This window comes from Aythya fuligula, chromosome 19, assembly GCF_009819795.1.
Source record: "Aythya fuligula isolate bAytFul2 chromosome 19, bAytFul2.pri, whole genome shotgun sequence".
Classification (NCBI taxonomy): Eukaryota; Metazoa; Chordata; class Aves; order Anseriformes; family Anatidae; genus Aythya; species Aythya fuligula.
The window spans coordinates 10,245,892-10,264,575 of record NC_045577.1 but is presented as its reverse complement, the minus strand read 5'-3'; the positions used below and the strand labels follow the sequence as shown (position 1 = coordinate 10,264,575).

General features: G+C 50.8%; 3 protein-coding genes and 2 non-coding genes across 6 annotated transcripts in view; 4 read left to right on the top strand and 1 right to left on the bottom strand.

Annotated features, from left to right (window-relative positions):
- The window catches only part of LRSAM1 (leucine rich repeat and sterile alpha motif containing 1), a 28,580-nt gene extending 28,344 nt beyond the window's left edge, over window positions 1-236 (bottom strand). For both annotated transcript variants that reach the window (XM_032200325.1, XM_032200326.1), the window contains exon 1: window positions 204-236. The gene's annotated coding sequence lies outside the window, so the exon portion shown is untranslated. The remainder of the gene's footprint in view (window positions 1-203) is intronic.
- Window positions 237-342: 106 nt separating this feature from the next.
- RPL12 (ribosomal protein L12) lies at window positions 343-2,913 on the top strand. Its single transcript, XM_032200221.1, has 7 exons — window positions 343-442; window positions 534-607; window positions 734-832; window positions 1,475-1,556; window positions 2,005-2,091; window positions 2,620-2,732; window positions 2,822-2,913. Exons 1-7 carry the CDS (start codon window positions 406-408, stop codon window positions 2,825-2,827), a joined length of 498 nt encoding a protein of 165 aa, XP_032056112.1. The 5' UTR covers window positions 343-405; the 3' UTR covers window positions 2,828-2,913.
- On the top strand, window positions 1,164-1,292 carry LOC116497093. Its single transcript, XR_004254072.1, has one exon. It is a non-coding gene; the product is annotated as a small nucleolar RNA SNORA65 (small nucleolar RNA).
- On the top strand, window positions 1,736-1,860 carry LOC116497101. The gene has a single exon (XR_004254080.1). It is a non-coding gene; the product is annotated as a small nucleolar RNA SNORA65 (small nucleolar RNA).
- Window positions 2,914-9,555: 6,642 nt separating the features above from the next.
- Window positions 9,556-18,385, top strand: ZMYND19 (zinc finger MYND-type containing 19). The gene is made up of 6 exons (XM_032200536.1): window positions 9,556-9,634; window positions 9,904-9,963; window positions 10,789-10,895; window positions 15,651-15,791; window positions 16,758-16,938; window positions 17,723-18,385. Exons 1-6 carry the CDS (start codon window positions 9,584-9,586, stop codon window positions 17,864-17,866), a joined length of 684 nt encoding a protein of 227 aa, XP_032056427.1. The 5' UTR covers window positions 9,556-9,583; the 3' UTR covers window positions 17,867-18,385.
- The last annotated feature ends 299 nt before the right edge of the window (window positions 18,386-18,684 follow it).

The following is an 18,684-nucleotide window of genomic DNA, read 5'->3' as shown; positions in this document are numbered from 1 at the left end:
GCCTCCTTCGTCCCGCACCCTTCATCCTCCTCCTCCTCGCTCCTCAGCGCCGGCCCCAAGCCGCGGAAGACAGCGACAGCAGCAGCAGCAGCAGCAGCAGCAGCAGCCCCTCAAGCACCCGCCCTGAGACCCCCCGAGGCTCCCTCACCCGGGGGCCCGACATCCCCACCCCTCCCCACAGCCCCGGGCCCGGCCCCGCTCACCGCTCCCCTCCGCCATGCCGCGCCCCGCCCCCCCGCCATGACAGCCCCCTCCCCGCCATGACACCGCCCCCGCCGCCATGTCGCGAGCGGTCGGGGCCTCTCGCGAGATCCCGGCGGGTATATCCACCGCCGCCACGCCACCCGCTGTCTTTCCGCCCCGTCAGGACCAGGCTCCATCCGCCGCCATCCGCGCCCCGCCGCCATGCCGCCCAAATTCGACCCCACGGAGGTGAAAGTCGGTACGTGCCGGGCCGGGGGGCGGCGGCGGGCGGGCAGGGGGGAGCGGGGGGAGGCGCGTCCCGGTCTGACGAGATGTTGCTGTGCCCGCAGTGTACCTGCGCTGCACCGGCGGGGAGGTCGGCGCCACCTCCGCTCTGGCCCCCAAGATCGGACCCCTCGGGCTGGTAGGTGACGGGGCTGTGAGGGGCGGGGAGCTGCGGGCATGGCGGCCGGGCGAGGTGCGGTGCCCCCCCGCCGCTGTCCGGGCTTTTTTTTTTTTTTTTTGTCTCTAACGTCTCCGTTCTTCGCAGTCCCCCAAAAAAGTCGGCGATGACATCGCCAAGGCCACGGGTGACTGGAAGGGGCTGAGGATCACGGTGAAGCTCACCATCCAGAACAGGCAAGCTCAGGTACTCGATGCCACGAGGGATGGCTTCGTGGTGCAAGCGCTGAGCAGGAAGGAGCTCTGCTTGCCCCAGCCACAAGCGTAAATCCCGGCAGGGTCGACTCAGCCCTTCATCCTTCCGAGGTGGATAAAATGAGTTCCACACGGCGAGCCGTGTGGGGGTCTTCGGGGAAGACCTTGGCAAAAACTAAGCTGTCTGATCCTTCTGAGTGCTCCTGGCATGAGTGACGCAGTAATTCTGTATGTGCATAAAGCATTTGACCTAGAAAAATGCGTCAAGCAGCACAGAAATAATATTAAAAAAAAATAATAATCCCGAACTCATCCTGCAGCCACCCGCCACTATACCTGTCTTGAATTCAGTGGCTGGTATATTCCAGTGGTGAGCTGAGAGGAAGCCCCAGCCCAGGAAGCAGTTCTCTTCTGGTTGTGGAGAGGCCTGTGCCGAAAGGCTGGGAACAAGCCTCTGCTTCACGGGAGGAGGCCACGTGCTGCCCAGTACACCTGGCTGCGTGCTAACCACTGAGCTGACTGAAATGCAGTGTTCTAGGCAGCCAGCTCCCCAGACACTGACTGCTAGGTCAAGTATCTGCATTATTTACCTGCCGAGATGAGGGGAAAAAAGAATTAATCTCTTTTCATTCAGATAGAAGTTGTTCCTTCTGCCTCTGCCTTGATTATCAAAGCTCTGAAGGAGCCTCCCCGTGACAGGAAGAAGCAGAAAAACAGTAAGTTTTCTTCTCGTTTTAGTTCCGAATGTCATTTGGTGCTAAGAGGGAGCATATACCTGCCTCTAGATTGTTTGGCATAAACTGGCAGACCAGTGCCAGGGGGCTATATTGGGCAGCAGGATATGCTTGTCATGTACAGTCAAGTTTGTATACCTTCAAGACAACTAGAATAGCCACCCGCCACTGTACCTGCCTTGTAATGCAGTGATAGTACAGTCCAGAGGTGAGCTGACAGTAAATGCCAACCTAGGAAACAGAGTTATTCTTGTGGGTAACTTTGTGCCGAAGGCTGGGAACAGGAGATTTTATGGTGGTGCCACTGTAGATCGTAACCTCTGGTCTCTGTGTGTCTGAGTGCTGGAATGGTGCTTCTCTACCAGAGTGTGGGGAGCTGGAAGTGTGCTGTGCTTCAGTGAGCTTACTGTGTCATTGCTTTGCTTCACAGTAAAGCACAATGGCAGTGTCAGCTTCGATGAGATAGTGAACATTGCTCGGCAGATGAGGCACAGATCCCTGGCTCGAGAGCTGTCAGGTAAGTACTGGTCTTAGGGGTTTGTACTGAGTCCTCCTGCTGCTTGATCTGAGTGTCTCAGTCTCTGGTTTGATTCCTGGGGTGGCCCCATGGCTCTGGTGGTGAAGCTCCTTCTACACATTGTTTGCTCTGACACTGAACTGTCAGCTCTAGTACACAAGCAACCTCACAGCCAGCCTCTTACCTCCTGATGGAGGCAGTGCAGGGTACGGGTGTGTGTCAGGACTCACCTCAGCATTCCTGACCTGGCTACAGTACCTGCTTTCATCACTGTGTGAGGCTGAGTAGTAGGCAGCAACCGTCTGGGTGCCAAGCTTGCTTGTAACAGACATAAAGGGCTTTTCTGGATGCTTCTGGAAATGAGTACACCAGAACTGGCTTCAACTGCCTGCTGTCCCATTCTGAACCCTGTAGCTGCAGACCTCTAAGGGAATGGAGTGTGAGACAGCTGAGGGTGTTAGAATAGAGTTCTCTACTGGCTTTTTTTTTCCTGTGTTAAAGCACTGATGAGCTTTCTTCTAACTACAGGGACAATTAAGGAGATTCTTGGAACTGCCCAGTCTGTGGGCTGTAGCATTGATGGCAGGCACCCACATGATATCATCGATGACATCAATAACGGGGTGATTGAGTGCCCAGCTGTAAGTATCCATCTCTAGCTGAAACTGCTGTATTAATTTACTTACTAAAGGGCTCTTCGCTAATGAGCTGTATTTGCTTTTCTCAACAGAGCTAAGAGTGCAGAAAAGTTGCCGAATGAAGGTTCCTTAAGGTTTTTTGTAACACCTTAAATGCTTAATAAAACACCAAGCTGTCTGTAAACAGTGTGACTGGCTTAATTTGTTCTTGTCTCATGCTGTGTGTAGTAGGTCTTGGCCAGGGTCTGCCTGCCCTGTGCAGAGGTACCAAGGTGATGGTTCTTACACAAACTGGAAGCTGTGGGATGCTCATTTCCCCGAGATAATTTCCTTGAACTTAAAGTAGAGTTGCCTTGAGCAAATATTCCAATGTGATGCAGAGGGCAAACACTGTTAACTTGTCCCCTGTGATGTGTGAGCTCTTGCAGTGCCAGATGCACAGCTCCAGCAGCTACAGGTAGTGCCCTTCATCAGGTGAGTGGGATTGTAACAGGTCCCCCTCTGCTGAGCCAGCACAGCCCGATGAGCTGCTGTGCCTCAGCAGCTGGAGCTGCTGTGCCTAAGGTTGCCTGTCCACATAACTGAGTTAAGAGTAGCTGTGTGTGCTTGTGGGATGAAAATACTCTGTCCCTGTTAGAAATAAAACCCTACGTGTGGCTGTATGTCCAGGCCTGTCCTTGTTAAGGCCATAGCTCTTCACTCAGCATTTGTGCCTGATAGTGTGGAACGTGGCCTGGCATTAGCCAGCACTAGGAACATCTGGCTTGGGTGAATTTGTGAGTTTTTCTCTTGTAGACAGATAGGATCCTTTGCTCAGCTTTTTATTGTGCCTTGAAGCAGAGGCAGGATTTTTTTGGTGACCAGGACAAGTACACACTAGGATCGACATGAACTTTTGTGCATTCTTCAAAGAAGAGGAGCAGGCCCTTTGATTAGGAGTAGAATCCTGTGGTCATCTCCATTTCAAAAAGTTGTGAAGGGACCGGTTTCATGTCTCTTGGGTCTCCTGACTCCTTGAATGGTGACGCTGGGGGAGCTGGGTAAGCAAGCTCGATAGCCCCTGTCTACATCATACGCTCCAGGTCCTGGTGTCTCTGAAAGAAAAATAAGCAGTGTGCGTTGGTATTTCCCTTTGTATGAGTGTTCTGTAAATCCAGTTTACTGCCTGCCAAGGAACAACCTGAAACCTGGCTGAAAACCGGGGATAGGGGAGAGGTATGCTATAAAACACAAGGAAAGTTAAAGGTTTAGCCTTGCATATTCAAAATGAGATGTACTTTTTGGTAAAACTATGGAGGAAGGCCCTGCAAACACCCCCAAGGGGGGCTAATCCAAACCACCCCTTCTGATGAGGTGTTAAGAACCTCTTCCAAGCTCAGCTATAATGTAATTTAATCATGGTTTTCTGGAGAGGTTCCTGTGTTTCAGGCTTGATGCTAGAAGTCATTGTACTTTGCAGAATTCGATACTTGGCTCTCACACCTGAGAACTGTGGTGCTGTTACTGTGGTACTGCTGGAGGGTGTGGGTGAAACCAAAATTCTCCAAAGATCCCAGGGAAGATCCTTGTTCTGTTTCCAGCAAAGGCTGGTTTTCCTTTGGAGTGGCACAGCACAAGGGATGATGCATGAACTTTCAGACTGGAGAAAGCTCTTTTAGAAGTGAAGTGGATTCATCCTGGTAATAATGCTTTAGCTGACTCTGAGGTATTGCTAAAAGCCCTGCTAACAATGGTGTTATGACTGCACTTCACTTCAGCCCTAACAACATCCTGGGAAACTGGGGGGGAGGGGAGTCCTGTTAATTTAGATCCATTTTTCTGGAGAGAAAAGGAATCAAATTCTTCACAGGGTGCTGAGCTGGAACGGTGCAGGCCTCGTTCGCAGGAAAGTGTTCTGGAAGGTACGTTCTCCTCCACAAAGCAGTGTTGATACTTGATCAGCTTTTTTCCTGCCACTGGCTCTTCACTTCTGCAAATAACTCTGAGTTATAAAGCACTTAAAGCACAAGAAGAAAGCTTTCTGGCTGGAGCTCTGCTATGGCAAGCAGAGCTGTATGAAGCTATTGTAACTGTGGGAGGGGATGGCTTCTTGGGGTGTCCGGGACCCTTGGGAACAGGCAGTGCTGCAGGAAAGAGAAATCAGCTGCACCAGGAAAGTGGCTGCAGCTACAGCATGCACCAGGTGCTGAAAGACCTGGAGCCTCTGAAAAAAAAAAAAAAGGAGGAAAACTTAAGTTTAAGCTTCCAAACAAATCCCAGCCTGAATCAGATGGGAGAAGGTGTGTGGTGGCAGCTAGCTGAGACTTCTTGGAAACTCCTGTGCTGCGTGCACTAAGCTACTGCTGTTGTAATGCTTGTTTCTGAACTCTGTGCAAGCAACGTGTTACCTTCCAGTGTAGGAAGCATTGCACAATTCCTAAGCAGCTGTAGTTTAAGGTTACTTGGGTGCAGAGCAACTGTGAGCTGATTTGGAGAAACTAAACCTTTGTGTTTGCTCTGGTTTAAATGCAGCTTCTTGGCCACGCTGCCTCTTGGCGTGCAGCAGTCATGCCCTAGGAATGTATCTCATGCTGCTTGTGCAGCATAAAATGTTAGCTTATGTACATAATAGTGTATATACATAACATAATGCTAGCAGTGGGATCTTCAGAAAACACATGTTTGTGCATCATTCAACAACAAATTAACTGCTACTTCGACAAGACTTCTTATCTGCTCTGCCTCTGTGCTAGAGCACCAGGTAGCAAAGCAGGTAAAGCTTCACAAGTGGACCCTGGGAAAGGAGGAGTCTGCCTGCCTGTCCTTGCAAGGTCCAGAACGCCAGGTCAGCATCGAGGCCAGCCAAAAGAAACTGCTAATCATGTCCATTTTCCACCATAGTTCTGCTGCCTGAAACGTTAAATGGAGCAACAGCTCTGTAATTTTACATTATGCTTGTGGGCAGAAGTGGGGTGGATAGCAGCAACAAGGGAGGTGGCAGGACCTTTGGAGAAAGGCTGGGCTGGCAGTTTAGCTGAGGGGAGGTGGTTGCTGGAGGGAGGATGTGCAAGTGAGGAATCTGGGCTGACCGATGTATTTACGGTTCCTGAGAAGATCCAGCTTTGTCCGCTGTTCCCTGATGAAACGTGGGTACATCGCTCCAGAGAGCTGGGGGCTGCAGATATTGCAGACACGCTGTAGTGAAATGGGGAAAGACACGACAAAAATAAATAAATAAATAACTTCTGTCAAGTCAAACACTCCTGGCAGGTATCAACTTAGACTGTACATCCCAACCCATGGCTGTCTGCGTACAGGATTTTTTGCAGCCTCTTTAGCTGACAGAAGCAGAAAGCAGGAGAGCTTCTGCCTTTGCTCTTTCTTTTGCTCCTTCTCCAGCTGTTTGTGGGGCCTTTTTCTGAGGCAACCAGGGAGTAAAGCAGAAACAAGGCTGAAAACCCAGATGCTCACTATCTAATTTCTTGGCTTGGAGATTCCAAGCAAGGAGCCTTGGTGCTCTCTGCAATGAGGTGTGTTTCCTTACAGTCTGTAACCCAGCATGCTTCCCGCCTCTCTAGGGATACAGCTTCCAAAAAATCCCAGTTAGGTATGAGGAAAAAGATCTCTGAGTGGCCCCAGACTGCAGCGGGGATGTGGTGGGGTCTCCATCCTTGGTGATGTGGGGAGCTCAGCTGGGCACGGTGCTGGGCAGGCTGGCTGCAGCGCTGGCTGCACGTTCAGCAGACAGCTGGGTCCTTTCCAGCTGCAGCTTGTAGCAATTCCATGACAAAGCTGCACAAACACGTTGCTGGAGAGGAGGACAGCCTGGCAGAGGACTGCAGCACCCCTTTCAGGAGCAATTTCAGTTTAAACAGGTTTGAAATATTTGCTGATCCTGGTGTTAGTGGAGCTGCCACTGGTGTGAAGCCTGAGAGCTTCAGGAGTGCCCTGGCCTGTCCAGTGTCCCAACTCTCACACACTACTGGCTTTCCCCCACTTGACAGTCCTGGTAATGATTAGAAAAAGGACTTTTTTGCTGAAGGGAAATTCTCTTGGGGGCAGGATGTGTAACCTTTCCCATGCTACCTTAGGGCACGTGCTCTGGTAGAAGCCACGCAGCACTTGGAAGCAGGGCACTACCCTGCCAATAATTCATTTTTTCCCAACCCAGGCTTCTTAGAAAGGAGGCAAAGGGTTTGTTAAAGATAGTAACAACCTACATTAGCTCCATATTTTAAATCCATTTTCCCAATAACCGGATCTGTGCTCTGACGCCAGGGTCTCTTCCCACTGGAGCGATCTGCACCTTCACAAGAAAAGAGGGAGAGGGATGTTGAGAAGCCCTGAGCCCTTCCCAGGAGACCTTCACTATGGTGGCACAAGAGCTTTGAGCACTTTAAGGAGAATTGAGTATTATTTCCCTGAGACAAAATGGGTCCAGAAGAGCCAAATTTTGGAATTCACATCTTCCTGCTTCGTAAAATGTTAGGACGGAAAATCTGAATTTCATTATGGCTCAGTGTGGGGTGCTGAAGCCCTGTGGGGCAGCTTCTGCCCATGGCATGTGCTGTACTGGTGTGCACGGTGAAGGTGAGAACTCGTTACTGTGGGCATGGGGGCAGAGGAGGGCCGCATCCAGGATCACCTGTGGGGAGGACAGGAGCCATGTGCTGTGCTCAGGGTGTGCAGGTCCCATCCAAGCAGCACAGCGGTGTCCTGGTGGCTCTTCCTTTTCTAAACCAAGGAGTAGTCTATATCCATTGCCTCCTGCCACACCTCCTGGGGCCTTGGGGACACCGTGTGCTTCTGCGATGTCCCCAGGGGCAAGGAACTGCCAATGGGGTGGTGTGGGAAGTATACGTGTCAAAAGGGGCAAAAAAAGCCTCATAAAGAAAGGGAGCTTTTTCCAGCACGAAGGAAAGGAGGAGCCTGCTTTTCAAAGAGCTGCAGACAGAACCCTGGATGGAAATGGGGCTTGGGCAGCTCGAGCCCACAGCTCACCTCTGAGCACAGCAGCACTCAGTGCTTCACTGAGGACTCGGGCAGGCTGGCATCCACACAGAAGATAAATGCAAGCACTACTGACAGCAAACGTCCAAAATGGAGCTAGTCCTACCAACACCGTGTTTTTTTGGGGGGGAGAGGAAGACACATAGCAACCCCCAGGCTGAAGTCATGAACCCAAACCGCTGTGATCCCCTCTCATGCACCCAAAATTGCTCACAGAGCTGGGCATGAAACGTCGGCTGCCACTCACCCCTGCAGTAGCTGGCCAAGTATCTGATCATTTGCTGGTGGCTCTCCATCGCAGGGCTGCCCGTGGGGAGCCCTTTGCCTGTGGGCGACCTCACAGCCGTGTTCTGTGAGGGGCCCTCATCTCATTACCCACCCCCTGGCAAACCTCAGAGAAATTGTCATCAGCAGCACCACTCTGATCTCCCGGCACGATCTCTTCTCCCCTTCTGGTGAATAAGAACCCATGTGGCCATCGGAAGCATGGTCACAATCACCAAAACTCACAATCATCAATAGTGAAGTCACCCCCCTGATAAACCAACCTGTGTGTTCTTTCCCTTTCTAGCTAACAGGGTACTTCATCATGGATGTTACTAACTTTTCTCCCTTACAGATTCTTTAAAAAGCAAAATGTTATTTTCACCATGCATTTGGTTTCAAACCCAAGGCCTTGCTTGGCTCTCTCATTAACCACACAGACTTTTGTGCGTTGTACTTTGAAGGTTCGTGCATCTGGTTCGCTGTCACCATGAAGGTGGTTGAGGTACTCCCAGCACCTTGTGGGTCTAATGCCGGACTGCCCCACACAGCTCTGTTTGTCTGATCTCTTGGGTCCATCCTTACGCTCTTAAGGCATCTGTGGGGCCGCTCCACCACAGGAATGAAGGATTCGTGGTTTTTTTCCCCCAGATTTGCCTTTAGATGTAACATTTGTCTCCTCGGGATGGCGGGGTCCCCACCTGCAGCTCCTGTGCTCAGGGCGCGGCTGTGCGGCCCTGCCCGGCCCTACGGCGACCGCGTGGCAGACGGCCCGGCCCGGCCCCGTGTCCCCGTGTCCCCGTCCCCGTCCCCGTCCCCGCGTGGATTTTCGCGTTTTTTTGTATTTTGACCCAGAATCTTTGGGGCACGCGCCCCGCAGCGGCTTCCCCCGGTCCGTGAGCTCAGGACCCGCTCTGGGCCCTGCCCCGTGCTGCCGGCCGCGGGTGGCGGTGGGGGCGGCCGGGGGCGGCCGGGGGCGGCCGAGGAGCCCCGCGGGGAGCGGAGGCGGCCCCGGGAGCCCCCGACCGAGGGGAGCTGCCCCTGGGAGCTGCCCCGCGGGCGGTGAGCGCGCTGCAGCGCGGACTGACGGCGGTTTGGGTTTATTTTGGGCGTGTTTCGGGGTTATTTTTTTATTAACGTAAGGGAACGGCCCCCAGGGGCCCGGCGCCGCCTGTCAGCGGCGGGGAGCAGCCGCCGGCCCCCCGGCGGGAGCGCGCGGCCCCTTTAAGGCCCCCCCCGCCTGGCGCTCTCGCCACCGTTGGCGGCACAAAGCTTCCCGCGAACGTGACGTCAGCGCCCGCGTCCCCTTTCCCCCGCCCCCTCCCCTCTCCCTCTCCCGCGCGCTCCCCGCGCCTCCCTCCCCCTCCCCACGCGATCCCGCGCCGCGCCGCCCGCCGATTGGCCGGGGCGACGGCGTCGCGAGAGCGACGCGGCGGCGGCGCGGCCTCCTATTGGCCGCGCGGCGGCGGTGGGCGGGGTCGCGCGCGCCCCGCCCCCCCCGGGTGTGCGCGAGGCGGCGGCGCGTGGCAGCGGCGCGGCGGGGCCCGCTCCGGGCGGAGGGCGCGGGGTTGGGGGGAGGCGGCGGCGGCCCCGGCCCGGCCATGACCGACTTCAAGCTGGGCATCGTGCGGCTCGGCCGGGTGGCCGGCAAGGTGCGGGCACGGCCGCGGCCTGAGGGCACCGGGAGGGGGCGGGGGGGCGGCGCGGGGACGGGGAGCGGGACTGGGGCTGGGGCTGGGATTGGGATTGGGGCTGGGGCTGGGGCTGGGGCTGGGGCTGGGGCCGGCCGCGGGGGGCGGGCACCGGGAGCGAGGCCGGGGAGGGACCGGGAGGGACCGGGAGGGCCCGGGCTCGGTGGTGGCGGCGGGAGGGGCGGGGAGGCCGGGCCCGGCCGCCTGTCTGAGGGCGCGCTGTGTTGCAGACCAAGTACACGCTGATCGACGAGCAGGACATCCCGCTGGTGGAGAGCTACTCCTTCGAGGTGAGCGCCGGCACGGGGGGCTCCCGGGACACCCCCACCCGTATCCCCCCCTCCGGTGTCCCCCCGAGCCCCCCCGGCCGGGCCCGGTCTCAGCCTTTTGTGGCCCCAGCCCGCTCCCCGCGCCCCTTCCCTGGGGCCGGGAGGTTTCCCCTCGGCCGTGGGGACTCCTGGGGGAGCCGCGGTGGGACCGGGGAGCTTCTGATCCCTGTAGGAGAACGGTGAGCCGCTCCGCCGGGACTTAGCAAGGGAAAGGGCTCCCGGCTGGAAACTCCCCCAAAGCCGCGGCCCTGTGGGAGCAGGGCGCACCCCGTGCTCGCTGCCCGGTGCTCAGCAGCCCGAGTGCTGCCAGAACCCACCCAGCTCCCCTGGTCCTCCCCGGGGGTGATTCACAGCCAGCGTGCACCACCACGAGTGCGCTAGCGGGGTCTGGTCCTTAGCACGGCTCGGTTTGAGCATTGGCACCAGTGTGAGGAACGAGGGCAGGACCACTTCTTGCACCAGCACCCTCTAATTAGGTTGGTGCAGGGCAGCACCGTGGTGGTTTGCTGGTGTGGAGGGCAGATGATGGCCCCACGGGCTCACCACTAAGTTCCCAAGCGGGACTCCTGCTGTGCAGAGCCTCCGTCCTCCCCTTCCCTTTGCATCTTCACAAACCACAGTAGCAGAGGTTTGTTCCTGTCGGAGGTCCCAAACAGCTGGGATTCCATGGTGGTCAAGTAGCAGATGAGTGTGAAATGTTGGGTCCTTCCCTTATCCCTGTCCCCAAAGAGCCCGTGCTCCTCTGCTCGGTGTTGGATGTTCTCACAGCCTTTTCCTTTTCTCTAGGCTCGCATGGAGGTAGATGCTGATGGAAATGGTGCTAAAATATTTGCTTATGCGTTTGACAAAAACCGTGGAAGGGGATCCGGCCGCCTGCTGCATGAGCTGCTTTGGTGGGTATCATGAGGAGAGTCGACCAGGGGTGCAGCTTGCTGCCCACGTCGTGTGTGTGGGGTCTCTCTGTGGTATTTCAGGTCTGCTCAGGAGGCTTGTAGCTGCTCTCTGTTAGAGCCAAGTGCAGTGGGTGCCGTTAGATCTTGATATAGTGTTGTTGAGGCTCTGTGAAAACAGTATTCCCAGGGAAAACCATTACAGGTGAGTATTTTTCAGAGAGACCCTTGTTTAGACCTGAGAAATGCTTCACTTGGAGGCGGGCAGGAGACTGGCTTCATTTAAGTTAACAGACCAAGACCTATCTTCTGAGCTTCTTTTGTCCTGTGGTAAGCAGGTAAGTTTGAGAAGTGACAGGCCACTGGAGAGAGAGAACCTCCGATAAACTAAAACTTTAGGGATTTTTGTTAGTTTTTCTATTTCCTGGTAGCTGCTGTGTCTTGTTTCCCATGTTCCAGGAATCATTGCTTGAAATCCGTCATAGCTGCGGTTGACATTTGGAGGCCAACTGTCACGGTTGTGAGAGAATGATCAGCTCATCCCATGAGCTGTTACGTTGCACTTCCTAAGTGTGTTTTTCGTGGGTTTGTAGGAAAGATGGGATATGCTGAAGAGAACTGTTATTTGTCTTAAAAAGTCTTTTATGAGAAATTAAGCATTTTTTCTATTAAGTTCTGTAAACTACAACTAGAAGTCACAGTGCCCAAGATCTTGCTGCGCTTTCTTCATTGTTCCAGGTTATTTCTTCTTCCCGGACTTAGTCCTTGTACAAGAGGGAGGAAGTCGGGAAGAATGTCGGGGACTATTATTATTATTTTTAATCTGCTCATTAAATAAGGATTTTAACCCGTATCTGTTAATGTTTAATCTTGTTGTACACATAACTTTGGTGAAAATTACTAGGAAGTTGGCTACAGTATGCATGATAAATCAGACAGCCAGCTTCTGCTAACTGTGAACCTCATACAGTAATAATTGCAGTCTGCAAGTAGCACTAACAGTACCTGGAAATTATTCCAGCTGGCTGTTGCAGGCTGTGTAGATGATGACAGTCCAGCAGTTCGCTTATTACACAGCCTACTCATTGCCTCTTCTGGTTAGTTTTACTTACATTAGGAAATAATCCTAACATATTCGGTTAGGTAATTAAAATGATGTGCACGCTTCAGCATATACTTGTGTTTAAAAAAAAAACACAGATTTTGTGCAGTAGGGATTTTTAGTAAGTCACAGAGGCAGGGTGTAACTGTCATGCAAGCAGATCTGCAGGTCTGAAGCTGCAAAGTCAGACTCATTCACTGAGAAATACCAAGTATTTCAACTGTTCCTGTAAAGTCCGTTTGATCCCTTTGAGGATGTACATTTTGCTGTGATCTTTAATTACAAGCTGACACAAGGCAGCTTAGTGTTCCTTGTACCCTTAGAAAGCCTTTTGGCTACAGGTGCTGTGTGTAGTTACCAGCCCTCTTAAGGAGAACACATGCACTGTTTGGTTTTACTTACCTGTGCTGGGGGCTGTTCTGAAAACAAACCTGAAGTGTTTTAGCAGAAGGTCCTTCCCTTTGTGAGCTGGAGCAGTGATCAAGGTTTCGGAGGCCTCCAAAAGGCAGGAGAGATGGGCAGTAGTGGAGCTCTCTGCTGGTGCCAGCCTGGCTTTCTGGGTAAAGTAAAAACAAAGAACTTGAATTTCTGCAGGTAGAGGAGTTTAAATGTGTAACTTAAGTGTCTTGTCCCCCCCACCAATCCTTCCTGTGTTTCCTGTGTTCACTGCCTCCCTGCCCCCCCTCAAAAAAATGTGCTTGCTCTGAAAACCTGATTCTGTCCTTTGGCTTAAGATACAATGAGTGTGCATGTGTTGGATACTTTTGCAAGTAAAGCTGTTTTCTTTATTCAGTTTAGTTTAGCAGCTGATATTGTTCATGTAGTAAGACCTCCGCATTTGGAAGCTTGCGGCTACCAAAGCTGCAGTGGTGAGAGTGGACTTTTACCCACTCTTTCCTCAATGCTCTCCTGCCAACCTCTGCAGTGACCTGCAGTATGAAGTGGGAGCCACTCTCTGAAATACACCCATACTTGCTACAAATATTCTTTCAGGAAGAACTTTCTGCAGCCTCTCTTGTGCTTGTTTCATTTTCAGGGTGCGCTTTCAGCTCCTCTGAAGCAGGATTTGAATGTCTCTGGCTGGGTACCCACAGAGTTAGTCTGTTGCCTTCTCGCCCTGCTCCCTGGTTAGCGATCCTAGCTTGCCATCTTTTGGCTGGGTGTAGTAATGTTCCCTGGGGAATGAAGTGTTAGGAGATTAGTCAGACGTATCGCTGGCTGCGTGTCCAAAAAAATCCAAGCCCATATATATAGAGACTTTTTTAGTGTACTTACAGTCATAGTGCCTGAAACCTCCACAGTTAGGGCTCCCGTTGACTCGAGTTGCTGTTGCCTGTGCTTGGCACTTCTGTTACAGGCCTCAGCTCACCAGTTAATGGGGAAAGAAGAACTGCAGTGTACAGTTAATTCTCTGAAAAGTTTTGCTTTAAGTGGCTTTTCTGATATCCCATAGGCACTTGGGTGTGCGGGGGAGGCAGAAGCTGTGGCCCTGGCAGAGGTGGCTGCCTGCTGATCCTGTCTTCTCTGTTCCCATCCGCAAGGGAGAAGGCAGGGCTCTTCCATGGGCCTGTCCTTCGCTGCACTTTTCTGGTTACTTTCTGAGGTAGCCCATGCTGTGTGCTCGTGAAGCACAGTTCGAGGGAGTGGAATGACACATGCTTGTGCATCCAGAGGTTGCTCAGTTATGCGCAGAGAACAGGGACTGTCCTGAGTTTGCTGGTGCTAATTCTGGCATCTCAGTCAAGTGCTATTGGGCTAACACTTCTCCTGGTCATCAGCAAGGCCAATTTCTGCTTTCCCTTTGAGACTTTTGCCACTCGAGGTAGTAGAAGAACTGACAGCAGTGTAGATGTAGACAAAGAGGAAGACGGGCTCTGCTTGTGGATCTTACTGGTATTTGCTTGGGGGGTGGGAAGGGTCATGGGTGCAGATGCAGGCTTTGGAGGAGCAGGGGTAGGCACGTGGTGTACTGGTGTCCCTGACAATCTCTCCTAATCCTCTCATTCCCCAACTCGGACCTTCCTTAAACTCTTGTTATCTACTCCATTTCAAAAAAGTTTCTGAACTTGGTCTTGGTCTTCCCTCTTCCAGTTTGCTCTCACTCTGTGCCTGTCTCTTCTTCCCAGATTCCTCATTTCTATCTATCCCGTCTCTTGTTGGGACCTTGTCCTAGTCTCGTTCTAATGAAAGTTAACTCCTTCCCCATCTCTGTGTCTGATCAGTGGTTACCTTCATCTGAGCTGGTGTGCTTTTGTGCTTCTCACTATGAGCTTTTGGGGCTTCTGATCTCCTTTGCCAGATCCTCCTGTAGCATTTGGCAACTCAAAAGTAGCTCTCCCTCTTCTAGGGCCTTTCAGTGGACTCCTTTCCACAGTGTGCACACTTTTTTTTTCCCAAATAAAGGATTTTATTCCTTTTAACTTCAAATGGGAGAGCTCCTCCCTGTTCATGGAGGCCTGAAATGCTCCCTGACAGGAGGCTGCACACCCTGCCCTCATGCAGGGCTGCCAATACAGGAAAAACAGTTTTGCCTACAAGCTAGAGTGGTTTTTCCCTGTTCTGCTGTCTAATGCTAGAGCTTTGTAGAGGAAAAATATACAATTTGCCCAGGTTAAATTCCTTATCTATTAAAAATTGAATAAGCCCTTTGAACTGGAATGTTCAGCACTGAGCTGGAAGCAGCATCAAAATTAGGCTTGGGTGAAGTTGTCAGTGGCTGTTGGAGCAGTCTCCTCGAAGGAAATGCTGGGTAACCTTCAGAGAGTGCTGTCAGTTTGACATCACCCTTCCTGATTGCCACTGGTTCTGTTCTCATTGTGCTGTAAAGTTTGTTGTGGCATAGCAGAAACACCAGGGTGCAATTTCTGTCCAAACATTGTATTTGGGGTGGGGATCCCCCCAAGAAGCCGTACGGAGGCTGGCCTAAGCACAAGAGCATTTGACAGTGGACTTGAAACTTAAACAGGGAGAGGAGAGCTGAAAAGTAGGTGGATTGGGAAATGAGATCTGTTACAAGGCAATAGGGAAAAATCGGTATGACTTAATCTGCAGCTGTCCTGCTTTGGCTTGGGCAGGTTTCTGTAGAAGTCTCCTGGTCAATTGTGGATTCATTGCAGGCTTTCTGTGTGTTATAAATAATTAGTCTGAAGAACGAACGTTTGCCTACCCACTGGTGAAACCCCTGTCCTGTTGCTTAAGAGACGTCCTTAGTAAATGAAAAACTGACTCACACCAGTGCCAAACTCGTATGTAAATGTCTGATAGAAAATCCTATTAAAATAATAAAACAATATTAGCTCCTTTCAAGTCTGTACTGTTGAAATAATTACGTAGGTGCTGTTGCATAAACTTGGATGGTAGTTTCTGGAACTTGCATTGCAATATTCTTACAATTAAAATATACCACAATTGTCTTGACAGAGTCAAGTCATTTGTAATGGAAATAATCTCCTGGAACAAATCTCTTTCTTGTGGGAGCCGATAGATTTGAAATAGCCACTGCAGTCTGTTGACAACCTGAGTTTTACTGTTCCTATTTCAGTGACACCAGGCAGCAGACTAGAAGGCAGCTGCCTTCTGGAATTGGTGCCATTCTTCACTTTTGGTTGTGGAGTCTTTTTCATCACTGAGCTTCAAGCTGGTTTTGTTTCATCCAGGGAGAGACACCGGGGAGGCATTGCTCCAGGATTTCAGGTGGTACATCTGAATTCAGTGACCGTGGACAACCGCCTAGACAATCTGCGCCTAGTTCCTTGGGGGTGGAAACCCAAAGCTGAAGATATCTCTAGTAAACAAAGGTATGTCAATATTTGGCAGAGGGATACCATCAAAAAAAATTAATAAATTATTTTGCCTCTTTCATTTAGCGGTGTTCATCTTGGCAGAGCCTCTTTGTTTGACCTTGGGCTGCTTATGCATCACTGTCTCAGCATTCTCACTGGGGACCAGAGTTAACGCTGACCACGCTAGCTATGAAGGGATGATCTAATCCCATGGTGTTCTGTGGAGGTCCTGCTCTGCCAGATGTCACTGCAGTAAAATAGTAAACCTGCATTCCCTTCTGCTTGAGTGGTGGCATTTGGGCATGCTGGATTCAGTCTGCAGTTTTTACTGGCTTGTATGTCTCATCCTCAGGCACTGACATTCTAACGCAGCCTGTAAAAACCAGCAGCTGCAAAATGCTTATACTTGGAATAGTTTAGTTAGGTTGAAACTAAAACGAGTTCCTTGGAACAGCTTCTGTCAAACTTCGCTGTAGATTGTGGGAACTTCCTACATGTTGCGTTGCACTGATGTTACTCACAGTGTGCCTAACTAATGTTAGGATGGATTTGTTTCACCTGTGGTGATACAGCCCAGCTATGTTCTTTTTTTGGTGAGAGGCCCATACCATACTAGAAACTTATGTACTGTACTAGAAGCTTCTCTTGAAACACCTGCAGCACCCACAAGAGCTTGTTACAATGCTTTCGATAATATGTAGTGGATGGTACTGAATAGCAGTGGTGCTATCTGCATGTGGTTCTGGATGTCCAAGAGCAGGGAGCAGACTTAGAGCCATTTACCCAGAAACAATGTTGCTTAATATAAATTTCGTGGTGTATGTTTCATGAGATACTTTCAAATATTTTTGTTAGGTTAGAGTAACCCTCAAAGGATTTGTGTTAACCTTACCTACTCTGTTAATGAAATTGGAATTATTTTCCCCATATGCTTATTATGAATGTATGGACTGAATGTGGGCATTTTTTTTTTTTTTTAAGGGAACAAAGTCTGTATTGGCTGGCAATCCAACAGCTTCCTACAGATCCTATAGAAGAGCAATTTCCTGTACTGAATGTAACACGATATTACAACGCTAATGGGGATGTTGTGGAGGAGGAAGAGAACTCATGCACATACTATGAATGTCACTACCCCCCGTGCACAATGATTGAAAAGCAGGTGTGTGCAAAAATGTTGGAAGTAAGCATGTAGTGGCTCAGGCTACCTCATGCATCCAGGGGTTTGATCCTTAAAATATAAAGCTTTGTGTAGTCCATTGAGTTATTAAAGGCAATAATTCTCTTCAGGTCAGGTTTTCTTTGGCATTAATCTTTTCTGGTATGATTAAGGTTCTTAGTTCTTTAATATAGTCCTTTATGAATATGCAATAAAGAAGTACTTTATCAAGGCTTCGTGAGGGAAACATGAGGCTTTAATTGTCAGTTTGAGAGAACGTTGTTTGGAACTGGAGCAAGAAATGACCTAGCGGTTTACTGGGAGGAGTGTAATTGCTGCAATGTGTATGAAAAGACAGGTGGAAGCATTCCAGGTCTCTAGTGATCTGGAACTTGAAGGAGCTGTATGAGGCTCCTTTCTCCTATGAGGAGAAAGCGTTGTAAGGCTTTGGGCAGTAGTAGAATAAAAAAAAAAAGGAGAGAGAAAGGAAAAAACTACCACCCATGGTTGGCCCTTCCTAAGAAGAGGATGAAGTTGCATGGTGTTTATTCAGTGGAGAACTGAGAAGACAGCTAGTTCTGCTACTGTCCTGTAGGTAGATGAGATGAAGCATCATAAGGTCTTGATCAAGGCTGGTAGAGAATGAGATGTCCAAGAGCCGTACCTCTGTCAGACACGTCCCTATCTATGAATAAGAAGGGCTTTGCTTTTGTGATAACGACTTTGGCCTGCTCAGCATTTGTTAAGTGCTCTATTAGGCTCACTAACACTGTGTTGTTTTTCCTAGTTACGTGAATTCAACATTTGTGGCCGATGCCAGGTAGCAAGGTACTGTGGGTCACAATGCCAGCAGAAGGACTGGCCTGCTCACAAGAAACACTGTCGGGAGAAGAAGCGGACCTTCCAGCAAGAGCTCGGACCAGAGCGATGACCGGGTGGCACAGGCCTCTTAGCAGCAGGATTCCTTCTCAAAGGCATTGGACTCTTGCTTTTGCACAGTAATGACAGACTGCTTATTGAAGCCAGAGGCACTGAAGAAGAAAATCCCTGTGATGCTTGAGCAGAACAGCTGACTGGACTAAGCCGGCTCTGACTGGTGCTGTGGAAAGGGATTGGGTCTACCCTTCCAGTATTATATTCTCAAGCAAAAAGACTACTGTGGAGGCTCCAGGCAGGAAGCTTCTCATTATTTATATGTTAATACGTTTGTAAACTCATGTACAGTTTTTGTTAGAAATTCTTGATAGGACTCATTAACTGTAATGTGCAGATGAGAACACATTGTTGGCCTAAAAGTTTTAAAAAAAAGTCATGTAGCAAAAGCTTTTCCTCCCATGTGGCTAGAAGTATCTGTGGCTGTGCCAAGGCCAGGAGGCAGGCTCCAACATCAGCACTTGCTCTGGAGAACTCTGCATGGAAGCTATATTTAAAAAAAAAAAAAAAAAAAAAAAAGGCAAACAAAGTAAAGGTTGGAATGAATCACTGTCTACTCTCTAGTTTTCTCCTGTTCCCTTCCAGTTGCTTTCAGAGCACAGTCACACTTGGGTGTTGCAGATACCTACTCGGTAGGAACCAGCGCACCAGAAACTGGAACACGGTGTAGGGACCATCTGGGATCCTGCGTGCAGGCCAGCTGTAGTGTGCCGCTCCCGTCGGGGAAGGGTGCTGCAGATCGTGCTGTAAGCGGCTGGAATTTTTAGAAAGCTGAATTGGCTTTCTTGTTACAAAACCTTTGTATATAAAGTAGCT

Excerpts from the sequence above, each read along its gene's own strand:
- RPL12 (XM_032200221.1), top strand. The coding sequence starts at position 406 with ATGCCGCCCAAATTCGACCCCACGGAGGTGAAAGTCG. Across the intron at positions 443-533 it reads CCCCACGGAGGTGAAAGTCG|TGTACCTGCGCTGCACCGGC; the intron begins GTACGTGCCGGG and ends CTGTGCCCGCAG. Across the intron at positions 833-1,474 it reads TCCAGAACAGGCAAGCTCAG|ATAGAAGTTGTTCCTTCTGC; the intron begins GTACTCGATGCC and ends CTTTTCATTCAG.
- ZMYND19 (XM_032200536.1), top strand. The coding sequence starts at position 9,584 with ATGACCGACTTCAAGCTGGGCATCGTGCGGCTCGGCCGGGTGGCCGGC. Across the intron at positions 10,896-15,650 it reads CTGCTGCATGAGCTGCTTTG|GGAGAGACACCGGGGAGGCA; the intron begins GTGGGTATCATG and ends TGTTTCATCCAG. Across the intron at positions 15,792-16,757 it reads GATATCTCTAGTAAACAAAG|GGAACAAAGTCTGTATTGGC; the intron begins GTATGTCAATAT and ends TTTTTTTTTAAG.